Source organism: Aulonocara stuartgranti, assembly GCF_965226115.1.
Source record: "Aulonocara stuartgranti genome assembly, chromosome: 1".
Classification (NCBI taxonomy): domain Eukaryota; kingdom Metazoa; phylum Chordata; class Actinopteri; order Cichliformes; family Cichlidae; genus Aulonocara; species Aulonocara stuartgranti.
Window position 1 is genome coordinate 7,398,760 of NC_138939.1, and position 24,748 is coordinate 7,423,507.

The 24,748-nt window shown below is 40.6% G+C and overlaps 1 protein-coding gene across 5 annotated transcripts in view; it reads right to left on the reverse strand.

Moving 5' to 3' along the window:
* Positions 1-24,748, reverse strand: part of LOC309708453 (A-kinase anchoring protein 13) — a 121,772-nt gene that overhangs the window by 47,359 nt on the left and 49,665 nt on the right. For all 5 annotated transcript variants that reach the window (XM_082536506.1, XM_082536507.1, XM_082536508.1 and 2 more), the window contains exons 10-12: positions 13,785-13,839; positions 5,310-5,455; positions 2,322-2,686 (exon numbers count right to left, since the gene is read on the reverse strand). In XM_082536506.1, coding sequence (XP_082392632.1) covers positions 2,322-2,686; positions 5,310-5,455; positions 13,785-13,839 — 566 coding nt within the window. The remainder of the gene's footprint in view (positions 1-2,321; positions 2,687-5,309; positions 5,456-13,784; positions 13,840-24,748) is intronic.

A 24,748-nucleotide genomic window follows, 5' to 3' on the forward strand; every position in this document is an offset into this window, starting at 1 on the left:
GAAATGGACAAGTTAACTAGATTTTTATCTCGCATGAGTTGCTGTGTTTTATTATTGCTAATATTTTAATATTGTATAGTGTTTTATTCTTGTTTTATTGCATGCTTTTATTTTATTTATTGTTGAATTGTCCTGGAGAGACTATACCCCTCCCTGATTACAAACTTGGCAGACCTGGGAGGTCACAGAGGCCCAATAAGAGGGCCTAGCCGGTCAGGAGAAGCAGGGCAGCAGAGATGGCGGAGTAGATGCTGGCAGGCAGCGGCGGCGGCCGCAAGCAGAGGGCGGCGTTGGTGTGCAGTACGTGGCGAGGGCATATGACGGCCAGTGCGTAGAGAAGCAGTGAGAGCTGTGCTGCTGCTGGAATAGCTTGACGCCAGAGGACACTGTGGTGGGGGATTAGTTTGGAGTGGGACAGCGCCCTACCTCCGACGGTGAGACCATAGTGCTGGCGTGCCACAGAAAAGCGGCGGGCAGAGTTAGGAGCTCTGCCCATCCGGGCACTCCGGATCAGAGAGACTGACAGGACGGCCGGGGACGCCGCCGGGTTTTCCTTGCCCGCTCCGATTTTGCTGGATTTTAACGCCGTGGCTGACCCCACTGGACTTTTAGTGTGTTTATGTTTTATTTTGATTTTTACTGTGTGTTCTCCCTGGCCAGGGTTGTTTTAATTGCTTTTACATTTTTAACTGTTTTTGTATAAAAACTTATGTTTTAGTGATACAGTTTTTATATCGTTCTGTTCCCTTGGCTGCTCCACTGCTCCGTCCGTTTTTTGGAGGGTTTCCCTCCTTTAATAACACCTGTTAATCCACTATTACATGTTGACTAGAGGAGGTCGCAGTACCCTCTTTATGATTTTACTTAGCGAGTCAGTAGGCTTCTATGTGACTGGTCCTTATTTAGGTTGATCTATAATGATATGATATGATATGATATGATATGATATGAGTTACTTAGCAAAGCTGGAGAAATGAGCCTAGCTTTTGACTTTATTATGATCAGGAAATCTGGGTAGCAAAACAAGACAGCATATTAACCATGCATGCTTTCTTCATGGCCATCCGGTATAGGCCAGACTTCCAAACACTGTCCTCCAGTGTTTGGAAGCTAGAGCCTATCACAATGTGTCACATGTCTCCGTTTGTGGGATAGAAATGCTCTAAAGTTCCACTTAAAGCAGGAAAACTGCCACCAATACATTGCAGAGTTGTATCACAGTTGAGCAGATGGTGATGCAGGCAAGAGGCATTTTTACATTAAGTTGCTGCCTAACTTTTGAAATAAATAATTTTATCTAAAAAGTAAATAATGATATCAAAAGTTGCTGTAAAACAATGCCTGCATATATACATCTAAGCTCTGTGGCTCATGAGGCAGCACAGGTTACTTAATAACTGAAAGGCCGGTGGTTCAATCCCCAGCTACTCTAATCTGCATCTTGAAATATCCTTGGGCATAATGAACCGGAGTTGCCCCAGTGCATCCATCGGAGCGTGAGCATGTGCACAAACGTAAGACGTAAGGTATAAGAAAAAAGTACTTGTGTGAATAAGGATTGTAGTAAAAAACGTTTCGAGTACTCAGAGTAGAAGAGTGCTATACAAGTTCCTGGCCATTTGCCATATACTAAAAACAATGGCCAATATATGATTAATGGATTTCTTTTAGACTCCCTGTGAATGAGTAATGGTCTCCAGTATCGTCAGGCTTTAACACACAGATGCACATATGAAATATACACTACTGTCAAAAGGAAAAACTTAATAAGACAGGGGATATTAAAAAGAAACTTGCATGTAAATTCCTCTACAGACCATCGCTAAGAGCCAATCATTTGAGCAGTGATGACAAAACAGCGTTAAGAGTCCCGTTCTAAAAGTCACTGTTAGCCTTTCTATTGAACCGATGTTTGTGAAATAATCTTGTTGTCAACTCGTGACAACTGTACAGTGTGGCTCTGAATGTGAAAGCGTGAGAACATGTGTTCATGTTGAAGTGCGTATCTGTGCATTTGTTTATAAGCATCTGTGTGTACAATTTTGGAAGCTCCCTGCCAACGCAAGACAAATGGCAACACAGCTGCTCACAGCATGAAGAGGAAACACTCAACATGGCACAGAAGGACTGACATCAACAAGCTCTAATAATGCTGAAAGAGGCACACATCAAGTCTGCTGACATCTACTGACTAACACCAGATTAACACCAGCAGCCAGTATCTAGGACGGAGGAGAAACATTTCTATTTCTACATCCACTTCATCAACAATGCAATTAGACATTATTCATCCTGAAGAACCCAGTATTCATCACTCTCACCTCCTCTGGTTCATCTCTCCGTCTCCTCCGTTGTTCTTTCCAGGACCCCAGCTGTGGCGGCGAAGAGGTGACAGGGAACGGTTGCTGTTACGAAAGAGACAGGAACGCCGCGGCACCTCAGTTACTCTATCTTTGGCCTCTTCTTCAGCCTCTCCTGCCCCTCCTCCTTCTCCACCTTCACTGTCCAGTCCTTCAGTGGTAGGTGCCACGGTCTGGATGCCCTCTTCTGGACTCCAGCTGCAGCCCAGGCCCTGGCTGCCCTCCGGGCTGGAGCTGGTCGGGCCGACGCTGGCGGTGTCGTCTGTGGAAGAGCAGGAGACCGAAACCTCGCTGGCACTGTCTCCTCCAGTCACAGGTTCATCATTCTGAAAGACATCCCAAAAAGAGAAAAGGTATAACTTTACACTACTTTAAAGCATTACTGTACCATCAAAAAGTTATGGTTTATCATGAGCCAGTATGCTAAATCAGCACTATATGAAGTCAATGCCACACTAATAAAATGTTGATTTATTATTTTAGGGAGCGCGGACACATGTAAATGCAACTGTTTCCACGTAAAGTATTAATTTCCAGGTTTAATCAAGTAATGCGCTTGTGAACCGTGAACAGTAACTGAAAGTGTGAAGAGTCTGGCTCTGCTCTGAGAACCACAGGAAGTGGAGCGTGAGAACATGTGTGTGCTTACTAAGCTATTGTGAGGCAAGGTTGTGGATGACAACTTGAGGAATTAGTGATAATCAACGGCAAAAAAAATCCCACAAAAAAGCCTGCAGACGCTATGTCTCAACAGCTGCTCAGCTGATATCTATCCATTTATGGTCCCTAAGTGCATAAGGCTAAATCATTTATTGTAAGTGAACAAAGCTGTCCTGCCCTCTCACTGGCTGGTTCTATTTTTGCTTGGGTCACATGGTACACATTACACAGAGTGGATAGCACCACCTTACATTAACCCTGGCCTTGGTGACGGTATCCTACAATCCTACAAGGGAACAATAGGACTATATGAAGGACCCAAAAGGTTAATTCTGTTCATCTGGAAGTAGCGTAGTGTTTTCTATATGGAGGACCACACAACCCCAATAACAGGAGACTATTTAAGATCCATAATGTGATTTTGCCATTTTATTACACCTGCAGTTTAAGGGCAGAATGTAACAGAACAGGAAAAAAAGGGCACTCCAACACAGCATAATAAATATGAATAAAACATAACACAGCAAAACAGATGTCCTTGAAATCATTGTTAATTACTCGGGCTATCACTTTGTATATCCATCAGCATTTCTTCACTGAGGCATGAGATGAATTAAGAGTAAGCTGAAGAGCCATTTAACCCACAGGAATGGAATATAATGAGGACCAAATGGCATGGCTTAGGGATAATGAGCCAGCGCCACTTTATAGCAACACTGGCATTATAACAAACACCAATAAATGATAGCAACCTTGTTAAAACAAACCTTTCCCAGGAAAACACTTCTTAGTGATATATAGTCTTTTTAAAGTCCATTTGTCATTGTCACAGGACCATTTTAGTGATCCAAATCCACAGACAGTTAGCAGTTGGCAAATATAAAGTGTACGTACACCGCATATGTGTAAACTAATATGTATTCTTGCAAGTTAATTAGCCATATGCTTGTGTATAGTTTGCTGATTTCTTGACAAGTCTTCACCTGACAGCTCTATAATATAAGAAGCACGCGGAAAACAAATAGTTTTAGTAAAACCACTCTTTGGGAATGGTGGGAAAAAACGACTGCCCACACACACACACACACACACACACACACACAGGTTTGGGATAGTCCATTTAGAGTTAATTTGTAGGTGTGAGCTTTAACTGGGTCTATTGTGCTGCCAGCTGCAGTGTGAGGGCCGAGCATAGAGCTGCTTCTGTCGGAGAGCTGCGAATGAAAGATCTGCTTTATGCTGCAAACACAACTTCCTCTGGGAGTCGGACAACGCATGAGCATACATCAAGGGCAGAGACTGCATGTGAACGTCAGCTTCAGCGCTATAAGAGAAGGACCCAGCTGAGTTTTAAACTTTGTTTTATTTCAGGATTTTAAATGTTATCTGATGGCACAACATACATGTTAAACTCAGATAAGTCACGACTGTTGAAACCGTCTATGTCCTCTTTATTCTACATTTACAGTATTACATTTCACAAAAGAAGCGTTTCCCTTCAGAGAGCAGCAAAGACGTTAATCCTCTCTTTCAGAATTTAGCTTCTGTAGTCTTTGTGCGGATTCATTTTGCCCATCACGGCCTATGTACAGTGTCCCAACCCTCAGCACCACACTGTATACTCCCAGGCAGCTGATATTCTCTTCTCTGGCTTTGTTTGCACCAAACATGACATACGGTTCACATTACAATGAGCATGTTTCAAGTGCTCAACACAGCAGAAACTGAGAGATACAAGTGTTTCAACTTTAACCAAAGGGTGCCTGGCTTCAAACAGACTTTCAACAGCAGCAGAGTGACAGCAGGGACCACAGCTTGCACTTTCCCAGCAGCGGAGGAGAGCTGCCGGCTTAAAAAGATGCTTAGTAGATGTTTGGCATCTCTGCCTCAGGGTACTAATAAATAAAAAAACAGACACAGACTGAGAAAATAGATACTTCATATATAGTATATAATCCCTATAGGAATAGTTGCAGAGGCAAAATATATTCTTGGTGTTCAGCGCAACTGAACCGGATGTTTGGACCACAGCCAGCCAAGGATTTAGTAAACAGGGAATTGGCTGCTACATTTATACATTTAATGATTGATGTGTTTGCAGTTTGGATGTGTAAGAAGTTCATTCTACAGCATATATAGTGGCAATGTTTTTGTTTACATTTTTAAATATATATTTCTTCACAGATTTGTCCTCATTTGCTTTTCTCACTTTGCACAGATAATTAAACCAGTTTAAAAGAATTGTTTTTGAGCACTTTAACATTGATTTGAAGTTGATGGGGGTCAGACCTTTCTGAAGATGCTGTCATATCCGGGTTCTGTGTTCAGGAAGCTCTCTATGTCACTGCCAGAGTCTCTGTGAGCTGAAGAGGGGCAGCTGGTGGCACTGCTGGTCCTACTGGGCAAACTGGAAAATGTTGAAGACTCTGAGGATCCTGAAAGACACGACATTTAACACATCGCAGGGTTAAAATCAAACAGAGGAGAAACGAAGCATTCTTGTGAAATCAGATTTAAAATACATTCACTGATAAGTTTCTCAACAGAGGCTGTTAAACTGACCCCCCCCACACACACACACACCTTGTTTCCAAAACAATAAGTCTTCATTCTTTGTTCTAAAACACAAGCAGGTCTGTAAGACATCAGTGAAAAGACTTGTGGGAATCTGAGAAGGTGTGAAAAGCCTGGTGGATCAATGGCTGACTGTCCTCACCAAAGCAGTCTGTGCTCAACTGCAAACAACCAGTGTTTGTGGGTTTCATAAAGGTACCAGGGCGGAACTGAAGTTAAAATCTGACTCGGAGAAAGACAACGTAAACGGTTATTGAAGTACTGCAAAACTGCTTTCATGAAAGAGCTGCATTAGTCACCCTAAGGCCAAATGGACACTGATGCTTACAAAGTCTGCACCTTATTGTAAGCTTTAAAGCAAGAAGTAATTTTTTACTTCTGTTGCTTGATCGATAGAAATTACAGACATCAAGCAGACAGTTACTCGAGTTCATATCAGCCACAATGATATGAACTATAATAAGTCAGAATCACGTGTATCACACTGACTACTTAAATAATGACTATTTAAAGTAGTCACTCTCAGGCCTCGGCTGATGCCACGTTAGTTTTTCTCAGTAAGTCTCTGTGCTCTTTACCCGTAGCAGCTCACCACAAGCCATTTTTACTTTATACCCACTATTCTATCTCACTGAATTACAAACAGCCAAATCTAAAGTCAGCACAGAATACAACAACTGTTATGCAACAAGGTTCTGGGGCTACAGCTTTTTGGACATGTAAGGACATGCACAGATAATATTCCAGGCCAAACTAAAAGAGGAAGCCTGTACTCAGGCACAGACATCTACCAATGGGCTGACTTTAGCCAGCAGCCAAGAAAAACTGCATGAGATCATTTGCTCAGTGTTGTTATGATTTTTTTTTTTTAAACATCTATTTCTGCTCAAAAACCGGAAGTCATTCTTAATCCCCCGGGAAGACTTGCATCCCCTACACTCATGTGAGCAAGAGGAAGCTAGATTTTGTATATGTATGTGCTCATGCTTCAAGAGCCTGGATTCTGTGTCGCTGAGTGGGTACAAGTAGATGCCTCATACATGAGATATAATTCAAGTGGAGAAATACAAATCTATAAATAAATGTAAACTGAACTAAACATGCCACAGAAAAGGGCATATTTAAAATAAAGCATGCCCTGTATTCAGCACAACCCAAAAGCAGAAGCAGATTATCTTGTTTTTCATAATTATTCACAGCCAAAATCAAGACTAAAAATAAAAGTAGATTAATTAACCAACACCAGCAAAGGATGGCTCGAGGAATCCTGAAGCTGGCAGAAACATAACCCTATAAAATTCAGCACCCGTCAGGGGTGGGGAGTCTCTTTACATCATAGTGTTGTTAGACTTGAGGGAGTGGGGGTATACAATTTTTCTGTAGAATAACCATGAGCGCCTTTAACAAACATCGCAGAGAGAGCAGGTCGACACAGTCAGCTCTTAATGAAAGGAGGGTAGTCAGATCACAGCACCGACAAACATTATGGTTTCATAATGTTTCAATCAGCCCAATTACAACGCCAATGGGACATCACCACTTTGGGTCGAGTGATACCACTGAATAGTGTGTCACAATGGACAAAGGTAGGTGCTATCCTGACATAAAGATTGTGAGACTTCCTTAATTGTAAATTCTTACACAATGGTTCCGTCACTTCTATCTAAAATAGTCTGAGCCTGACACAAACAATCCAAAAACATGAAAATATCAGATAAATAAGCTGCTTCAAGTACTTATTGAGCAGCAAAAGTCCATATGTTTTTTCAGACACTGACAAGTTGTTTTCGCTAATTAGCACATTCCTGCGCTGAGAGGCTGAACTAAAGATGGAACTCAACTGAGTAATACAGCACAGATTTGAGTATCACTACTATAGAAAATAATCATTCCTCATTAGAGCACTTGAAAGAGTTCATGAAGTCTCAATCGAAACGTTGTAATCAAAGGAGTCAGCAGTTTAAATCATATTTGGGAAATTAAAGTTTCCATATTTGCATCAACACTGCTTTATGAGTCCTGCAGCAGACACCACAACATGACAGGCGCAGGATTATTTCTGGTTTCTGCTTTGAGAAGAAACAAGGTCACAAGTTTAGTTATTACCAACGTGTTCCTACATGACAACTGGGCAAACCACATCCTGCTCGCTCATACTACAACATGTAGACAACATGCAGAAAACATTAAAGGGGAAGGCTGCCATATCATGACATCAATAGATCTTTTCAGTTAAGATACCAAATCCACACTGACCTTTGACCTCAACTGCTGCAACAGAGCTTAGTCTTGACCACAGTGCATTGGTGGCTCGATACAAAGACATTTTGCCCCTTTTTACGTCATATTTCCGCTATTAGCAGACAATCCAAAAATGAACGTGCGTGAGAATGTTGGAGTTGCAAGTGCTGGTGACACAAGTGGACTCAGGGAGTTTTCCTCAGACTCCACCCCCCTCACAGCTGTCTGTCACAACTAGCAGGGGACTGTGAGTTTTGACAGCTGTCCTCCTCCCTCTGTGTCAAACAGACCCCAACACCACTACCACAGCACACATAGAAAAGGCTCAGAGAACAGGTGTAAAAGTTGCTCATGAGTCGACGGGTGGTTGAGGCTGCTGGCCAAGTGTGAAGAAGGTCAGATATATACTTTATATATATTATATCATATCCACTTTTTTGCACCTTTCATGCAATCTCTATAAATTGATCTGCATATACAAATGCAGGGGACAAGATTTTTGGTTTCTATTTAAAGTCCACTTGTAGTAAAGGAGGATTTTGTTTCCTGAAGGTAAACAGTCTGCCTAGCGAGCAACAGAGGGAACACATCTGATACAGATTCAGCATTTTATTAGCTTTTTAAAAAATGAATCTAAATTCATAAACCAGCAGACACAAACAGAAAACTTGGCCTTGACTGCAGAGATACACATCACTTTTTAACCACAGGAGCTTTCCCCTGAGAGTAGAAACTCTTGAAGGAATTTCAACTGCATTTCCACTGCAGACACCTGAGTCTAAATTAAACTCTGGGGAAATTATTTTACCCCCCAAGTCCCTACTTGGTAGGCAGTACTTTGTCAAAGCATGGAAACTTTGGGGATGGGGCTTGAAGCGATGAATACTTCTGATTGGTCAAGGACTCTTCTGTATTGCCACCTACTGGTCTACAGTAGGTGGCGACATTTTTTTGTATAGCTGCACGCAGAAAAGAACGGTCAAACTGTTCTAGCTTTCCTTGTTTCTTGCAGAAACAATCCTTACATTTAAAGAAATGCAGCTTTATACTGCAGTGTATACTACTTTTTGATTACTGCAATTCAAATCATTTGAGTTTAACTGCAGGTAAAAACACCCCGAAGTGATTAGATTAGATGAAACTTTATTAATCCCTCGGGTGGGTTCCTCCGGGAAATTCAGAGGGTTAAAAATAAGTGTAACGTGCAGCTAAAAAAATATAAAAGTAGATACAATCTAATCTAATTTCAAGTCTGAAATAATTGGCAAAAAAAATTAATAAAAAATAATCTGTTGGGTTAGAAACATTCTTCTCTGCAAGTTTTCCCTGTTAGGAAAAACACTTATTTCAGCTAAGTGTAGATTTTATCAGAACTTTCATATAAAATCGTATTTATATTTTCTTCGACCTATACTTCCTTGTCCTGTGTTTTTTCATATTAAATGTGTACAAGGTTCTCTGTCTAACTGGGCTGATTTATTACACATAGGAGGTGTTGAAGATTCCAGTTAACCTTTCTTAAAAGTTGATCAAAGTGCATCAGACTACCTGCGAAATACACCATCATCTTGCTGTTTCTTTTTCTTTGAGTGACCTTTGTCTGTAGACTGGTTCAGTTCATAATCAGGTATCACTTCACCATCTGCATTTCAACACGTTTACAAAATTAAACATGCGTTTTTTTAAATTCAGCAAGGGCAAAGGACAAAGTCCTCATACTTCTGAGTAGAGGATGTTACCACATAGCCTCCTATTTTTCACAGAGATAAAAATCTGTCTGCACACAGTTTACAGAGTATATTAAACAAAACGGCAATTCAAACCTTCCAAACGGCACATGCAGAAACATCCAGCATGATTCCTGTAAATATGGGAAATGAGTTCCGATAAACAGAACAAGGCTTTACCTAAAAGTATTGCACGACCTACAATGCTCTAAAGCAGAACAATGACTTAACATATGTTAGCAAACCACAGCAGACATGCACCACAACATGTACCAGAAGCATGATGGGATAATTCACCCTAGAGCACAACAATGCACATGTTCTGCAGCCACGAGAAGCAGCCTCAGCTGTTCTTTTTTGTTTTTCTTTTAATGTCTGATCAAGTCAAATGAAATGTCTGCAGTCACTGAGGTTTTGCATAAATGTGTAATTATTAAAATTATGGTAAATGGCCTGTATTTGTATAGCGCTTTACTTAGATCCTAAGGACCCCAAAGCGCTTTACACTACATTCAGTCATCCACCCATTCACACACTGAACACTGACTGCTATTTATGTAGCTTGTTTGCCTTTAAGTGTCCTTTATTCTGTCTTTTCTACAGAGATGTACAGAATATGGCTAAATGCTGCCTGATCATCCACAGCAAAACAGTATCACAAGGGTCTTTTCAACCAACAGAAAATTTGCATTACTTCACACAAACACAATGTCTAGCACCAAGATTACTCCTTAGCAAGTTTAGTTTAGTTTTTTTCCCCAGGTCTTTAAAAGTAAAGATGACAACGGTGTCTCCAGACAACACAGAGATTAGATCTGACAAGGTCTGGTTCTCACTAAGAACCAATGTTTCAGTTTCCAAACAAATATACAGTACAGGTCAAAGGTTGGAACACACCGCAGAGCGTGGGCGTTTCTCGTTATCTGAGACACATTAAAAAGTAAGTAAGTAAATAAATAAATAAAATAACATGCACAAAAGCACAGAGTGAACATGAAGCCTTTGCAACAAACTCCTTATAAAGGTAATAATTACTTAAAAAATTTTCTGAACAAATTAAATTTGCAACAGAACAACAATGAGATTTATATATTTATAAATGAGAAATTTTACAGTGCCACTTCTAATCATTTTAATTCACTGTAAATGTGTATTCATAGCTTAGTCTTCCTCTAACTGAGCTGTCGAGCATATTTAGTTTAAAAAAAAAAAAAAAAAAAAGCTAGGACCAAAGTACCAAATTTCCTGGTTCAACAAAAGCTCAGCTGGGTCACTGAAGAAGTCAGGTGATGTTATTTTATTACTATGATTACTTATCATATGGAATGCAATGAAAATAATGAACTAGTACAAGTGTATCCAAACTTTGGATTGACTCTTATTTTTGCAGTCCAGTTGCGTAAGACTGTGCATATTGACTTTGAAGAAGGTTTGAGTATCGACTTTCACCTGGAAGGTTTTTGCAGTCAGTAAAATCACATTGACCTTTGACACCAAAAACCAAAAGATCATGGAGAACTTTTCTTCTATAGCCAAACAAATACTGTGAGCTACTTTGATTTTGACCTCTATCTGAAAGGAGCATCCAGTCACCATTAATGTTCCTACACAATAAGAATAATAATCCACAGCGAGTTGTTCTGTTGGCTCTACAAGGCCGTGTTGATGCCAGCATCTCCCATCTCACAATGATAGTGCTATGTATTACACCTACCAATATGATCATGTGAGAATAGCACGCTACCATGCTAAACTCATCGCCCAGTTTTGAAGATTTCACTACGTTTAAACCAAAGTACTGAATGCAGTGAGACAATGAGGCACTGAGTCAGAGGGCTGCATATATAAACCACCTTTCATGAAAAACAGCAGTCTGACACAGTCCACTACAACACCAACGTTGACCTGAATGATATTCAAACAACATATTACCTATGACTGGATATCACAGGCATCATGAGAGTAGGCTGTAATTAATAAAGTGGTCATTATATGTATATTACAAAAGCATTCAATGAAATTGGTAAGTAAATTTAAGTAAATCGTTTCAAGCAGCAACTTAAAAAACTACTTTTGCAGTGGTTGAAACATGGATTACATCCCTCTGTTGCCAAGTTAACTAAATAAATAACTATCAGAGAGAAAGAAAGGGAGGGCAGAAAGCATCTGGCTTAATGAGGAAGAAAAGGAAGTGATGTCAACTGATCCAAGCTGCAACAGAGGAAATCCCACCGTCACCCACCCTTCCATTTTTACTTCCACTTGACACCCATGGTTCTTCTCCCTTCTGTTTCCATGTTTGACTTTTTTTTGTTTCCTCAGTATGTCTCATCCATTTCAGCCTCTTTTCCTCTCTGCCCCTGTCACACACACTGATGTTTCATCTGTTTTCTAGTGCAGATAAAAGGCAGTTTGTTCTCCGCCTGATCCAGCTCATCGATCTGTTGGTCTTTTTTTATTGAGACCAGTCTCCCTACAGACAGACTCATCTTATGAAGGTCAAAGAATCCCTTTTTCTTATCTTGCTTTGGCTGTTGCCCAAACTCAGACATATCTGTGTCAACATCTAAAATGTTTCACATTAATATTTCTCCTACAGTCATTGCCCATACTGAGTGAACTATATCCCCATGGCAACAATCAACCACTTGCTGCACTGACAAGTGAGCTGATATTTTTCCCAGCTACACTTCCCGAGTGGCTCGAGGAAACTGCTACTGTGGTCCAGGCATAAATGACGTGATAAAAAGTGGGCATAAATAAATTTTAAAAACTATGCAATGTCAAGACATTTTTAACCACAAGTGAAAATACTAAATGATCTTACTGCTGATGCTGTAGGGTCATATAACTTTGTACATTTGAAATAAAAGTGCAACACGGAGGGACAATAAGGTTGTTAAACCTTCTGGAGAAACTAAACTTTGTAAGCATTTCTAACATATCTGAGGTGGGACTCCATACAAGCAATTCTGTAAAAATGTACTTAATAAAGTTGACGACTGAAATTAAAGCTTTGGCTCTCATTATCTGTTAACTGCCAAAATAACTGCCCTGACGTGTTACCAAGTTGGTGGCGGAACTTCCTTCTAGAAGGAAATTGTCTAAGCCTTTAAAGCTAGTGTTCCTACGCTAACATTAAATGATTTATGGGGTCAATTCCAGAAATTTCATACACGATCAACTGGGATATCACCAAATATTGTTGTGGACTTTACTGAAATATAAAGCACAGCATCACCTTATTTGTAAGCACAATTATATTTAACATTCAAATATAATACACAGTGAGTCTAGCCTATATTGGTCAACAGTCCCACAGACAACACGAACTATATAACGACACTTCCTTCTCATTTGGGTTTTCAGTGTTTCTTTCCTAACAGCAGTCGTCTAAATCGGTATGAGCCCTTGTTGATACAGAGATGAAATCTTATTAGAGTGTGCATGTTCTGGCCCTTTTCACAGCAATCAGGGTCACTGGTCCCCATCTGTTCCGTATCTAACTTTTCATCATCTGTGTGTGCACATGCTGGCAAAACACACCAAGTCAAAAGCCCATGTTTCTACTCTAAAGTCTCATTTGCATCTTACTTAAAAACCTTTTAAAGTAGCCTCATAACATCTCCAAGTGTCAGCAGACTTAGACACTTAAAAGTGTGGTTTCAAGAATATTAGAGCGCAAAGGCAGCCTGGGCACGTGTCCTGGGTGACAGGTTAACCACTCAACCATTTGGCTTGTAAGTGGAAACTTTTTGTTAATGTCAGACTAGAAACAATAGAGCGAGATCGGGCTCTAACAACACCGATATCAGGCAGCAAAATCTTATCTTTGTCAAAGTTGGTGTTTTAGGTCATCTGAGTAGATCAAACTAGGAGAAAGAAAAAGCTACTTTCACAAGTTCACAAACAAACTGCTGCTCTCAAGTCTCAAACAATGTAACGATCTTACTTGATGTCAGTGCTACTTTAACCAGGCCAAAGAGAAACATAGTATCACTTCAAACAGGATACAGGCTTAATCAGTACTAACACTAATCCACACACAACCCAAGAGCAAAACATTTCTTGCTAACAGCAAAGTACCCATGTCAGGCAGATTGCTGCAAAAGGAACCAAAGAAGAAGTCATAACAGAAATAACCATTAAGAAATTAAAAATACCCATTCTGTCAATTTTGACATGAAAATTTAGAGCAGCAGGAGCTGCCAGTAACTCTTACCTGAGTGCTGAGTATTGCAAGGCTGATGGAACGACGTCTCTCTGTCTCGGTGGATCTACAGAGAAACAGGAAGACACTGAATCACTCTCAGCAACATGTGATCATCACCCACAAAGAAATAATGATGCAGACCAGCATGTCTGTTAGGAAGTGTTCCTCCGAACACAGGATGGGAGGCACCGATAAGACACCCTTTATAACAGCGGTCTTAAGAGTATTCACAGGATTTAGTGACTACACTCTGGCTCTATCTCCATCCCCCCCGAGGAACTGTCTGAAAAGATCCAACTTTTTCAGCCTTCAGCGCTCACAGTCACACTGACACCAACTCACACACACACGCAGTGCCTGTCAGAGCTCTGTGGCTGGCTGTGAACACGCAGCGCTGTGGCTCCGCTTCCTCTGTGGTCTCTACAACAGCTGTGTATATGTGTGTGTGTGCATTTGTGTGTGTGTATATGAGCTGGTTTTAGCTACAAAAGCCTCAGACTCCCTCCCTCCCATCTTTGCAGGCAACACAAAAGATTCGACAGTTCGGACGAAGCTGTGCAGATTTGACTGACAGCGCTGAATGTGAAACTAAGAGTCAGAGAGAAGCTCATTGTATTTTAATGAACTCCATCAATTATATCTAGCTAAAGATGATGAACTTTGACTTTCAATGTGTGGTTCATGCAAAGTCACAAGGCAACTAAAATCTGATTACTAATTTATTAACAAAGCCAGATTAGCAAACCCACATGCTTCAGATAATTACAAACCTCATGCTGATTGAAAATGCAGTTTTTTTTAAAGGGTCAAGTGCTTTCTGAAGTAAACTGGAGCTACTGTCATTTACACATATCATCTTCTATAAGATGCTTGTACGACCTGCTTCAATAATTTGTTTCCTCTTTTCTTTAACTTCCTCCTCACTTTAACATTTAACTCCCAGCCCCAGCAAGCTCGGATCAACACGCTTTAGCATGACCCTGTAAACTTTAAGATTCATGCAAAGAAACCTGAAGGAACAGTATAAACAGGTCGCTAGTCTAAAGACCTCAAATGTTCATCTGATGAAGGAATTGTTGGAATCAAAGACAGCTGTCCCCCACAAGCTTAATTCACTGTGACTGTATGGATGCTGTAGTTTTTATCATACAAGTAAAAGTGGTTCTGTAATGGCAAAAACTGAATACCTTCAAATGGACAGGCCAGTGATCAGAGTAGAAAAAACAAAAAAGGGGAACAACTTACTTTTATTTTGTTCGATAAGATCAAGTCTGTGTTTAGCTAGCAGCTAGTTAACTTCGCATGAAATAAAGACAAAGGCAGCAGACTAAAACAGCTTGTCTCACTTTTTTTCCCCAAAGGTAAGAAGTAGAAGTAGTATCTGCTTGCAATTACAAGCAGAGGCTGAAAAACGCCCATTACAGTATCCCAGAGCTTCCAGACCAGCATCCAAGGAAGCAGAAGATTTTTTGACTGAGGTTCAGACTGCGAGGGCCGGAGCCCTTGACAGCCACCCAATCCAAGTGTTACTGAACCCTGATGGCCCCTCCTTGTTGGTGGTGGTCCAAGTAGTTACTTCAGACACTTAAGGATGTGCTAAGGCCTGGCCCCAGGCACTCACCTCGATCACGCCTCCTCCCAATTCCTCGTCCCATAACTGTCAAGTACACACACGCTGGGGTTCAGTATGCTACCCAAAGGCACTTCAACATGTGCTGGAGAAGCCAGGCATTTCGTTTCATCGCAAATGTTAGAGTCATAAGCAACAAAGTAACAAAAGAGAATATTAAAAACAAAAAGAGGAAAAGAAGTCATAGCTAAACAAGACTTAATATAATGCTCAGGGGGAAAAAAGAGAAGAGAGACTGAAACAAAAAACAAAAACAAAAAAACCCATATAACACAGAATGATAAGTGAGTCCTAGCCAACTAACAAGGTCAACCCACCCCCAGAATGCTTTGAGGGTGAGGGAGCTGATCTCAGCTTTTATAAAACTAACCCTGTGCTATCTATTGAGGAGCCCACTGAGAAGCAGAGAAACACTGCACTCTGTTTTCCAGGCCTGGGAGTGGCACGTCTGATCTTCCCATTTGCATTCCGACAAAGACACTGACAACTAATTGCATACCAACTGGCCCCATGTACAGGCACCTACATCATGCATGCATGCACCCACATGACAAACACTTACTTATGCTTCCTTTCCCCACCCCTCATCAAGTCTCACATGCACACAACAAAATCCCCCACATTCACAGATGCATGCGTAGAACACACAGACTTCTTCTTCGTGTCTCACAGCTGTGTTCAGATATCAAACAGAGCCCGCTGAGAGAGAACAAACACGCTGACGAGGAAAGACTAGCTGGTCACAGAGGGCGCCAGCACACGCACACAAACACAGACAAACGTGGACACATAAATGCATACAAAGGTTCTGGTCAGAGGTAAAATGACTGCCAGAGATTGCAAAAAATGAAAAAGGAAAAAAAAAAAAAAGGACAACAAGACTCGACCCTTAGCAGAGGACAGGAACAGCAGGACAACTTCAGAACAAAGAATTCAACGAGGCGAGAGAAGCAGCTCTGTGTGTTTTAATACTCTACTCCACAGTGTGTTTTGGCACTAATTATAAAATGAACTGAACCCTTAAGTATGATGAAGTATGAAGTGGATACTTTACCTAAGAAGTAGTTATACAGTGTGTGCAAATTCCTCCTTTTAATACACGAATATTACTCAAATATTACTGCTGTATTTCCTTTCTTTTTGGCAGTGTGTTGCAGGCTAAGGTATGAAAGGTGAGTGTACACAGCTCAGTCTGGACAAAACAAAAGCCTTTTCGATTTCAGTCACAGCATCAACTTCTTTCTCTTCTCAGTTCATATGTTCTAATTCAGTTCCATCATGCCTACTGCAGAGCAGCTACAATGCTTGCACAAAAGTCATTGATTTGCTTAAGAACAAGTCATTTTTATGATTGTTTCACTGAGAAAAACATCGACTCAAAGGCAACAATATACTACCAAGAAGCAATTTAAGGGTCATAAAAATGATGAGAAATAAAAAAGGAGGGGAAAAGTCACATTAAAAATGTGTTTATTTTTCCTCACAGACGCACCATGGATAAATGTGGCAGGCGATGTGGTTAGTATGCTCGATATAAACCAAGACGCACAATGATTCAGCCAGTAGAGCAGCCACTCATTTAATCAGTTGAAGAAATCACACATTTATCAAATCAGCAGTTAGCAGGTCTGCTAAACAGCTAGCCATTCAGGAACTGGTCCCCCGTCTGAAAGCTGGCAGCCTCGATTCTGAACAACACAGAGCATATTTGTATTGCCGGGGGAATCTAAACTGTACCCAGTAAAAACACATCTGGTTTAAAAATAAAAAGGCGGGATGGTTTGTCTATACGCCGGGGCACGCAGGACTTGGACGGCTGCCTTGTTTCTAAACAGGCAGGCGGCCAGTGAGGCTCTGCAGCACTGAAGGATGCCATGGTGGAATGAATGACTGTATCCAGTCCAGCATGTATACATGGTCTCAGCAAACAAGGCCTGGTAACAGCAAACCCGTGGATGAATCTCCTCTGTGGTTCACCTTGGAAGGACTTTTATGAATTGTTCCATTCATAGAATGAGCTTGTGATTAACGCTATAAAAAGATTGCAATAAAAAGGGTCAAGAAGGTGCCACAAATAGAACAACTACTTTTCGTATCTTTAAAATCACATCACAAATGCTCTAAAAGAGCCCAAATAAAGAAATATCTGGGTTTGCCAAACCAGGAGTGTAGTACAACAGAATATACACCTATTAGCCTAAACATTAAACATTATACATCCAGCCTGTTATTCCGGAGGTTCCCCTTGTGCCACAAGGCAGCTCTTACCCATCTCTGGACCCAGATGGTTTAGGAGTATGTGGCATCTGGTGCCTGAATGTTTGGGTCCTGCAGATGTTCGCTCAAGATCTGGATATTTATGGCACATTGGGGCCATACTGGGGTGTGCTTGTTCTGCAGTAATGTTTAGGTAGAAGTATAACCCGACACCTGAAGGCCAGCACTCAAGATTTCCCAGCAGAACATCGCAATAAGATTCACTTTACCCGTCAGTGGTTTTATCGTTTATGGCTGATGGGTATATTTACTGTAGTACTATGTTAGTATAAAGGGTTATTCACAGTTACTGTAGATGGTAAGTGGAGTGATGATGTGTTTTGTGATTCCAGGCCAGCAAAGATGCTGGGATGTGAAACACTGGTTGGAATGAAGTCATTTGGCCGAATGCCTGTTTCCATCTGAGGCCAGAGGAAACCGTTAGCCCAGAGCAGCCTTTTTCCCACACCATCATATCTCTACCTCTCCCTCTCTCTCTCTCTAACTCACTTGCACACACCCTTGCTATTTCATACCTCCGGGGTAAAGAGGAGCTGACATTTGGAACAAGTTTAGAAAGTGACAACAGACTAAAGAGAGGTGTTACATATACCAGAGCAAGTCTCTTCACTGATTTTCCTCTACTCTGCCCTGAGTCTGGATGTCACAACCAGCAGACACTGTGACAGTAAACACCCCATATCAAACGCCCACTGCTGCGTAGTTACTAGTTTATTTTATGCACGATAATTAATAGTCCAGCCATCAGTAACTGATTATTAGTTTAGATTATAGTTTATAGTCATCAACCAATAGGAAACAGTCCAGCTGAGTCATTGGCTAAGTGCGACTTAAATAAAACGAGGCTCATCACAGTCTGTTGACACCTATTTTGGTTCAATTTTACAATTACAAACAGCTCTAAATGACTTTACAGTATTTGCCTTTATCACATAATAATTAAGACTAAAACTGAAACCTATTTAAAATAAAGAACCAGACAAAGTGAGGGTATTACAGTTTAAAGGGAAAGAAACAGCAAATCCAGATACATCATAATTTCACTTATTTTTACAATGTTTGACAGCTGAGTAACCAGCTAACGACAGACTTTACCATGCTTTTTGAGTACATATTTAACCATCTACTCTAAATAGCTGCATAGATTAGTTTTTACAGCCTGTGAAATTCTTTCCCGAGTCTGTATCTAGAAATTATCTCTAGATCGATAAGTTAGTGAACATCATTTTCTCATTACTATTTGAGATTTGACAGGAAAAGCCTGATTTTGTTCTATCTGGAAAAATCGCTGGTACTTACCCTGCTTACAAATCAAACCAGTCACTTAATGTCCCTTGATGGAGTTTCCTCCACTTGTGACCGCTAACTAATGACATCTAGGGCTGTGTAATATGACAAAATATAATGGATGCTGACTGCAACACAACAAATATCCCGGCCACCTACAATCACATGAAAGAGTGTCGAGAGAGCTAACAAACAAGAAGCAAAAAAAAGAGCCGTTAGGTGCTCAAAATAACCCAGAATGTCAAATGCTAAAATAAGCTTTGATGTGAGGCACGCTAAATGCTTACAAAGATGGAAGGAGATAACAGTGGAAACTTTTAAAGATATGATCTGAATTTACACTGTTGGTCAAAAAACCCGAATCCAGGTACACAATGCCCAGCAGAAAATGCTTTACACAAGTCAAGTTGCGTTGTTTATATTACGAGTGTCGGGCCAGAGTAGAGGATGAGACGCAGCACACAACGTTACAAGAGATATGTGGACGAGCCAAACAACTCATTCCTGTATGATGTTAATGGTGCACTTCATCTGAGCACTTCACTCTGCGATAGATGCCTATTGTCCTGATAACCATAGAGCAGAATTGGAAGCTAGAGGCCTCAGAAAAAGCTCTTGAGTAGCGGTGACTGCGTGAGGGTCATCTATGTGCGTCACTACGGATAACGCCACGATTTTTAGAGCGTTTACTGAACACTTATTGAAAACTGTTCTATATTTTATACATTAAAATGTTATGGTTACATCCTTAGTCAAACATTTTTCCAGATGCTCAAAATAAAAAAACAAAAATAATCACATATGAAACAATATAAAATAAGTTATATTGGGATATGAGGTTTTGGTAATATCTCACTCTGTCCGAGCGAAAACTTAGAAGGAGCACGTTTTTCCTTTGTCTTTACTAAACAGGGATCTATCATGATTAAGATTTTAGTTACATAAGTTCCTATTGCTTTGATCAACAGTGCACAAGTCTCTGAGCTGCAGCAAGGAGAAACTCCACAGTGGAAAAATGTTGTAAAAGGTTCTATATATGCAGAGAAGGGAAAGTGCCTTTTGGGCTTTAAATAGCACAAGTTTTGGGAGCTGTAAACATCTCATTTAGAAAGATTCCATCGAACCTCCGCTACATTTGGTTTAACACAGAACCTTTACAACACAGTAAGGGCACCTCTGAGCGAGAGGGAAATTAGGGTATAGCGAGACATTTTCAGCAACTTTATCTTCTGCTTTAGTTTGCCAGACAAGTACCCACTGAGCTGACCAAAAAACCCCCAGAAAGACCTTAAACTGTCTGAGCCTCATTAAGTTTCATACACAGTTTATTCCACAGAGACAGATAGAGCGCAGGCATCTGTCTCTGTGTCGCATACAGCATACACATGCAGCGAACATCCAGAAACCACACTCCACCCAAAATAATCAGCACTCTGTGTCTGGAGGGCCACTATCAACAACCATGCAATCATCTCCCAGGGAGCAACACAACGAAAGCCATCACAACATCCCTGGCAGAGGACTACAGGTTTGCCGACACACGCTGAAGCACTTTGTGATGCTTATGATTACCTTTTCAAAATAAATATCTTTTCTGAATAGCTTTAAGGGGGAACGCTGATGAGGCCTTCAAACTGTCTGAGGACTTACGCTGCTAAATCACTCCAAAAGTATCCGGTTCACAGGCTTAGTTTCAGGTAATAACGTCATTTATTATCTTTAGCCTCTGTTTTATGGTTTACTTTTATGAATTAAGTTCTGCTTTAGACGCCTTACCTTGCTTTTATTGCTTTAGCCATTACATTTTATCTGTCTGGAGCACTTAACTATGCTTTCAAAGCTTCAGCTCAAATGAGCGTTAATACTGTGTCAGTAGTGGGATCACCACACCAAACGACTTTGTTTGAAAGCGCCGATAGGTAGCCTACCTTAATCAAAACCACGTCTACAGCTCTCTCCCCTTTGGCACAGAGACTATACCTCCGCTTGTGTCGTTCGTACATTTTCCCTTAAATATCCAGGGCTGCTTTATTGAACAGAAGGTTAAAAAATCCAAGAGAAACACTGTTGAGGAGAACTGAAGCAGTCTGCTAAGCTTTTCACATCTGGCCGCAGAAGCAGCTTTCCACCAGACTCCAGCTCTACTCCTCCCTCCTTCACTTCTCCCCACCTCCCTCCCATACTTTTCTTTTCCTCTGTCGTCTCAACTTCTCTCTTGACTGTGTTTGACTCATGCCTTTGCTCGCTCTCTCTCTCTCTCTCCCTGTGAGGCTGTGAATACCTCTCTCTTTTTGTATGAATCAGCCATCCAGAGCATTGCATTGTTACTGTGTGACAGATGACAGTGGAGCATTATTCCTTCAGTTAACGTTATTCAACAACATCAATTAACGCTGCTGAGCTTTAACACCCCCTACTGGTGAGCACCTTCTCGGTGTAACTACACCTTTTTCAAGCTTTTTTTGCCAAAACCATCTCTGACATACAGTTTGTAAAATGTTAAAACTCTTAAATATCAAGATTAATCCAATATGGATATGTTATATGATAGATGTCAGCATGGCATGTGTATGCACAATCACAATCAAAAATCTATGTATAGGAAAAGAACACCATGGAGGGCTATGGTGGGGTAGCTGTAGCTCAGGAGATAACGCAGGTCACCCACAAATCGGAAGGTTGATGGTTCTGCTCCAGTCTCCATGTCAAATATTAACCCCAAGTTGCACCAGAGTATGAATGTGTGTGAATGTTAGATAGAAAGCACTTACACTGGGAAAGTATAGAAGAAAGTGCTTGTGTGAATGGCTGAATGAGGCGAGTTGTATAAAACGCTTTGAGCGCTCAGAGCAGAAAAGCCATTTTGTGGACATAAAGACACTAAACGCCCAAACCCTTATTTATTATTTCTTGCAGCACATTAAGCTCCTGCTCAAGCTGTTCTCTCTTTTAACTCCCCAAACGAGCTCAAAGGCAATATGTTTGAGTTTCTTGATAAGATCAAAAATGAGTACACACAAAGAATAATTTAGAATGCCAAGAAATCAAGCTCACTAGCAATTCTGGCAGATCAGCTGATCTCAGTGCCAGTAAAAAAAAAAAAAAATCAGCTGAGATTCTTCTAAATATCCAACTGGCAAACTGCAGACAGGATGTGATATTAAAGCTGATGAACACTGCCTATAGTTGCTTTGCATCCACAAGCCGCGTTGTAACCCAGCTCTGGCACAGCTCCTCTTTCATCCTGTTTCTGATTTACTCAGTGTCACGTCAAGATTTCAACGACGCCTGCTCTGTTCTATAATACTGTGCGTGGGAGGACATGGAGGTCCTAGAACAAGGCCAAACCACCAAATAGAAAAGTGCAAATAGAAAAAAACTGTAACCATAGAGGTCTGAACTAGTTTGTGTGTGTGCATGGGTGTACACATGGGCATATTTCATATGTGGCACGCCTAACAGACCTAAAAAGTGTAAAATGAAAAGAAAAAACTGTATATTGCAATTCTAAAAGCAGCTGGACAAAAGCTTACAAAAACTCATCTAAACATTGTCCTGAACCTGCTTCTGATCTTTTGTATTTGCACATTTCATCACAAATTGCTATTAAGAAAAATTAAATTAAGCATAACAGATAAATCACAAATCAAAGTAACAAAGTTTAATCCCCCGCTGCCTCTGTAATCAAATCTATGCTGCTGGGAAGGAAGCCTGAGGTTGAGAACCCTCTGAACGATATTTGGATGGTATGCAAATGTGTTGAAGTCCCTGCTGTCTGTGGGTTGTTGCTTACATGAGAATCCAGCTTTGACCTACTTGGCTATAGTTGTCCAGTAGCACAAAGGCGTGAATCTCAGTAGCCACAAACAAATGAAGCTCGACGCTAACTGAAACTTTCACAGAGCACCAGGTGCCTCATAGCTCGAGGAGGCTGCTGAATGGCATTTTATTTTTTTAAACAGAAAACATGATGTTTGATTCTGAAGTTCTGTTTGGTGGGTTCATATATTATTCTGCTGCAACCAATAGTTCAATTCAATTTACCGGTATATGGCACCAAATTACAACAACAGTTGCCTCAAGGCGCTTTGTATTGTGAGGTAAAGACCCTACAATAATACAAAGAAAACAGAAAACCCCAACAATCGTATGACCCGCTATGAGCAAGCACTCTGGCAACAGTGGGAAGGAAAAACTTCCTTTTAACAGGAAGAAACCTCCAGCAGAACCAGCACAGGGAGGGGCGGGCATCTGCCGCAACCGGTTGGGAGTGAGTGGATGAAGACAGGACAAAAACACCCTGGGAAATAGAGCCAGAGATTAATAACAAATAATAATTAAATGCAGAGTGGTGTATAAACACACAGGGATTCCTTGAACAGCTTCTCAGCCTTGGCTGACCATTTTTCCTCACTGTAAAGACAGAAAACTGTGTACATCCATGTAAGAGTGCATTTTAAAACGTAAAGGAACAAAGCTATTCCGTCACATGACCGTAACCACTGACTACAGGAAACCCTTAGAATCTCTTATTTCATTGTGAAAATGTCTCTACAGACCATTGCTGTCTCATTCACCAGGGGGTCATTTGTCATGTGCAGTTATTAATCAAAGACATATTTCGCCTTGAAACTGCACTTTACCAGGAAAGGTTTCCAGTACACAAAAAATTATGCAACAACTCCTCCATATTCTCCCTATAATCTATTTTGAATCGGATGAGTGGAGGAATTAAACAGAGCACACACTGAAAGCAAGGACACAAGCAGAAGTTAATGGGTCCATCATATTGATCTAGCCTCACTGTGATGTCACATTAAATGATACTTATGGGTTTTGTCTAAATAACAAAGCTGTTGGATTAAAAATCCTCAACAAGAGGAGATTATAGCTTTCACTCTCTCTTACACATCTGGAAAAAGACAAAAAAAAACCTAAATCTAATCTAAATTTATCTCGTGTTCTTATCTTGAATATTTTACACTTCTTTACACTTCAAACAGACTCACAGCTGTTGATGAAAACAGTTTTTGTCTGCTTTGACGCGCAGTTTGGAGGAGAGAAAAGCATAAACTTTATGGGTCAGAGTGTCGCCGTGCAGATTGGCTAAGTCTAAAATATGAAACGGAAAAGCTGTCACACAAACTGAATCATCCAGGACTAAATTATCTGCAGTCTAAACAGCTTGAATCTCGTCAAAACACTGTCACACTCTTTTTGATTTTAATTACTTTGTTAACCTTACGCATCTCATTTCATGCAGCTAGTTGTTGTTGCTGTCACTTAGATTCTGTTAAGCAGTCAGGTGTTTTTGCTTCCTGCTGCCTTGAGTTTTAGAACACACTGAAAATATATTTCATGTACACTTTAACCCACTTGAGTTATTTTTAATTCTTTTTCTAATTATTTACACTTTTACAGAATAAGTTGAATAAATAAGTGTGCCTTATTATTGTGATTGTTCTTATCGATTGCCATAAATGCTTTTGAATTCAAAAACTGTAACTTAGCATTCTTAAAAGAACATCTGAGGCTCTGTTTTCAGGCCATTCTTCACCTCAGCTTCTACTGCAGTTTGTTCAACACCAGCATGACTCCAGATTTCCTCCTCATCATAGCAATTAGGGGATATTTCAAAAGGATCAAATGACAGGTCATTAAATTGGTCAGAAGAAGAAGCTCCAGTGACGCAATTGAGGTTACATCTCCCTCTGCTGGCGACCCCACATTCCTGCACACTGTGTGTATACCCTCCTGCAGTCAAACATCTGGCATTTAG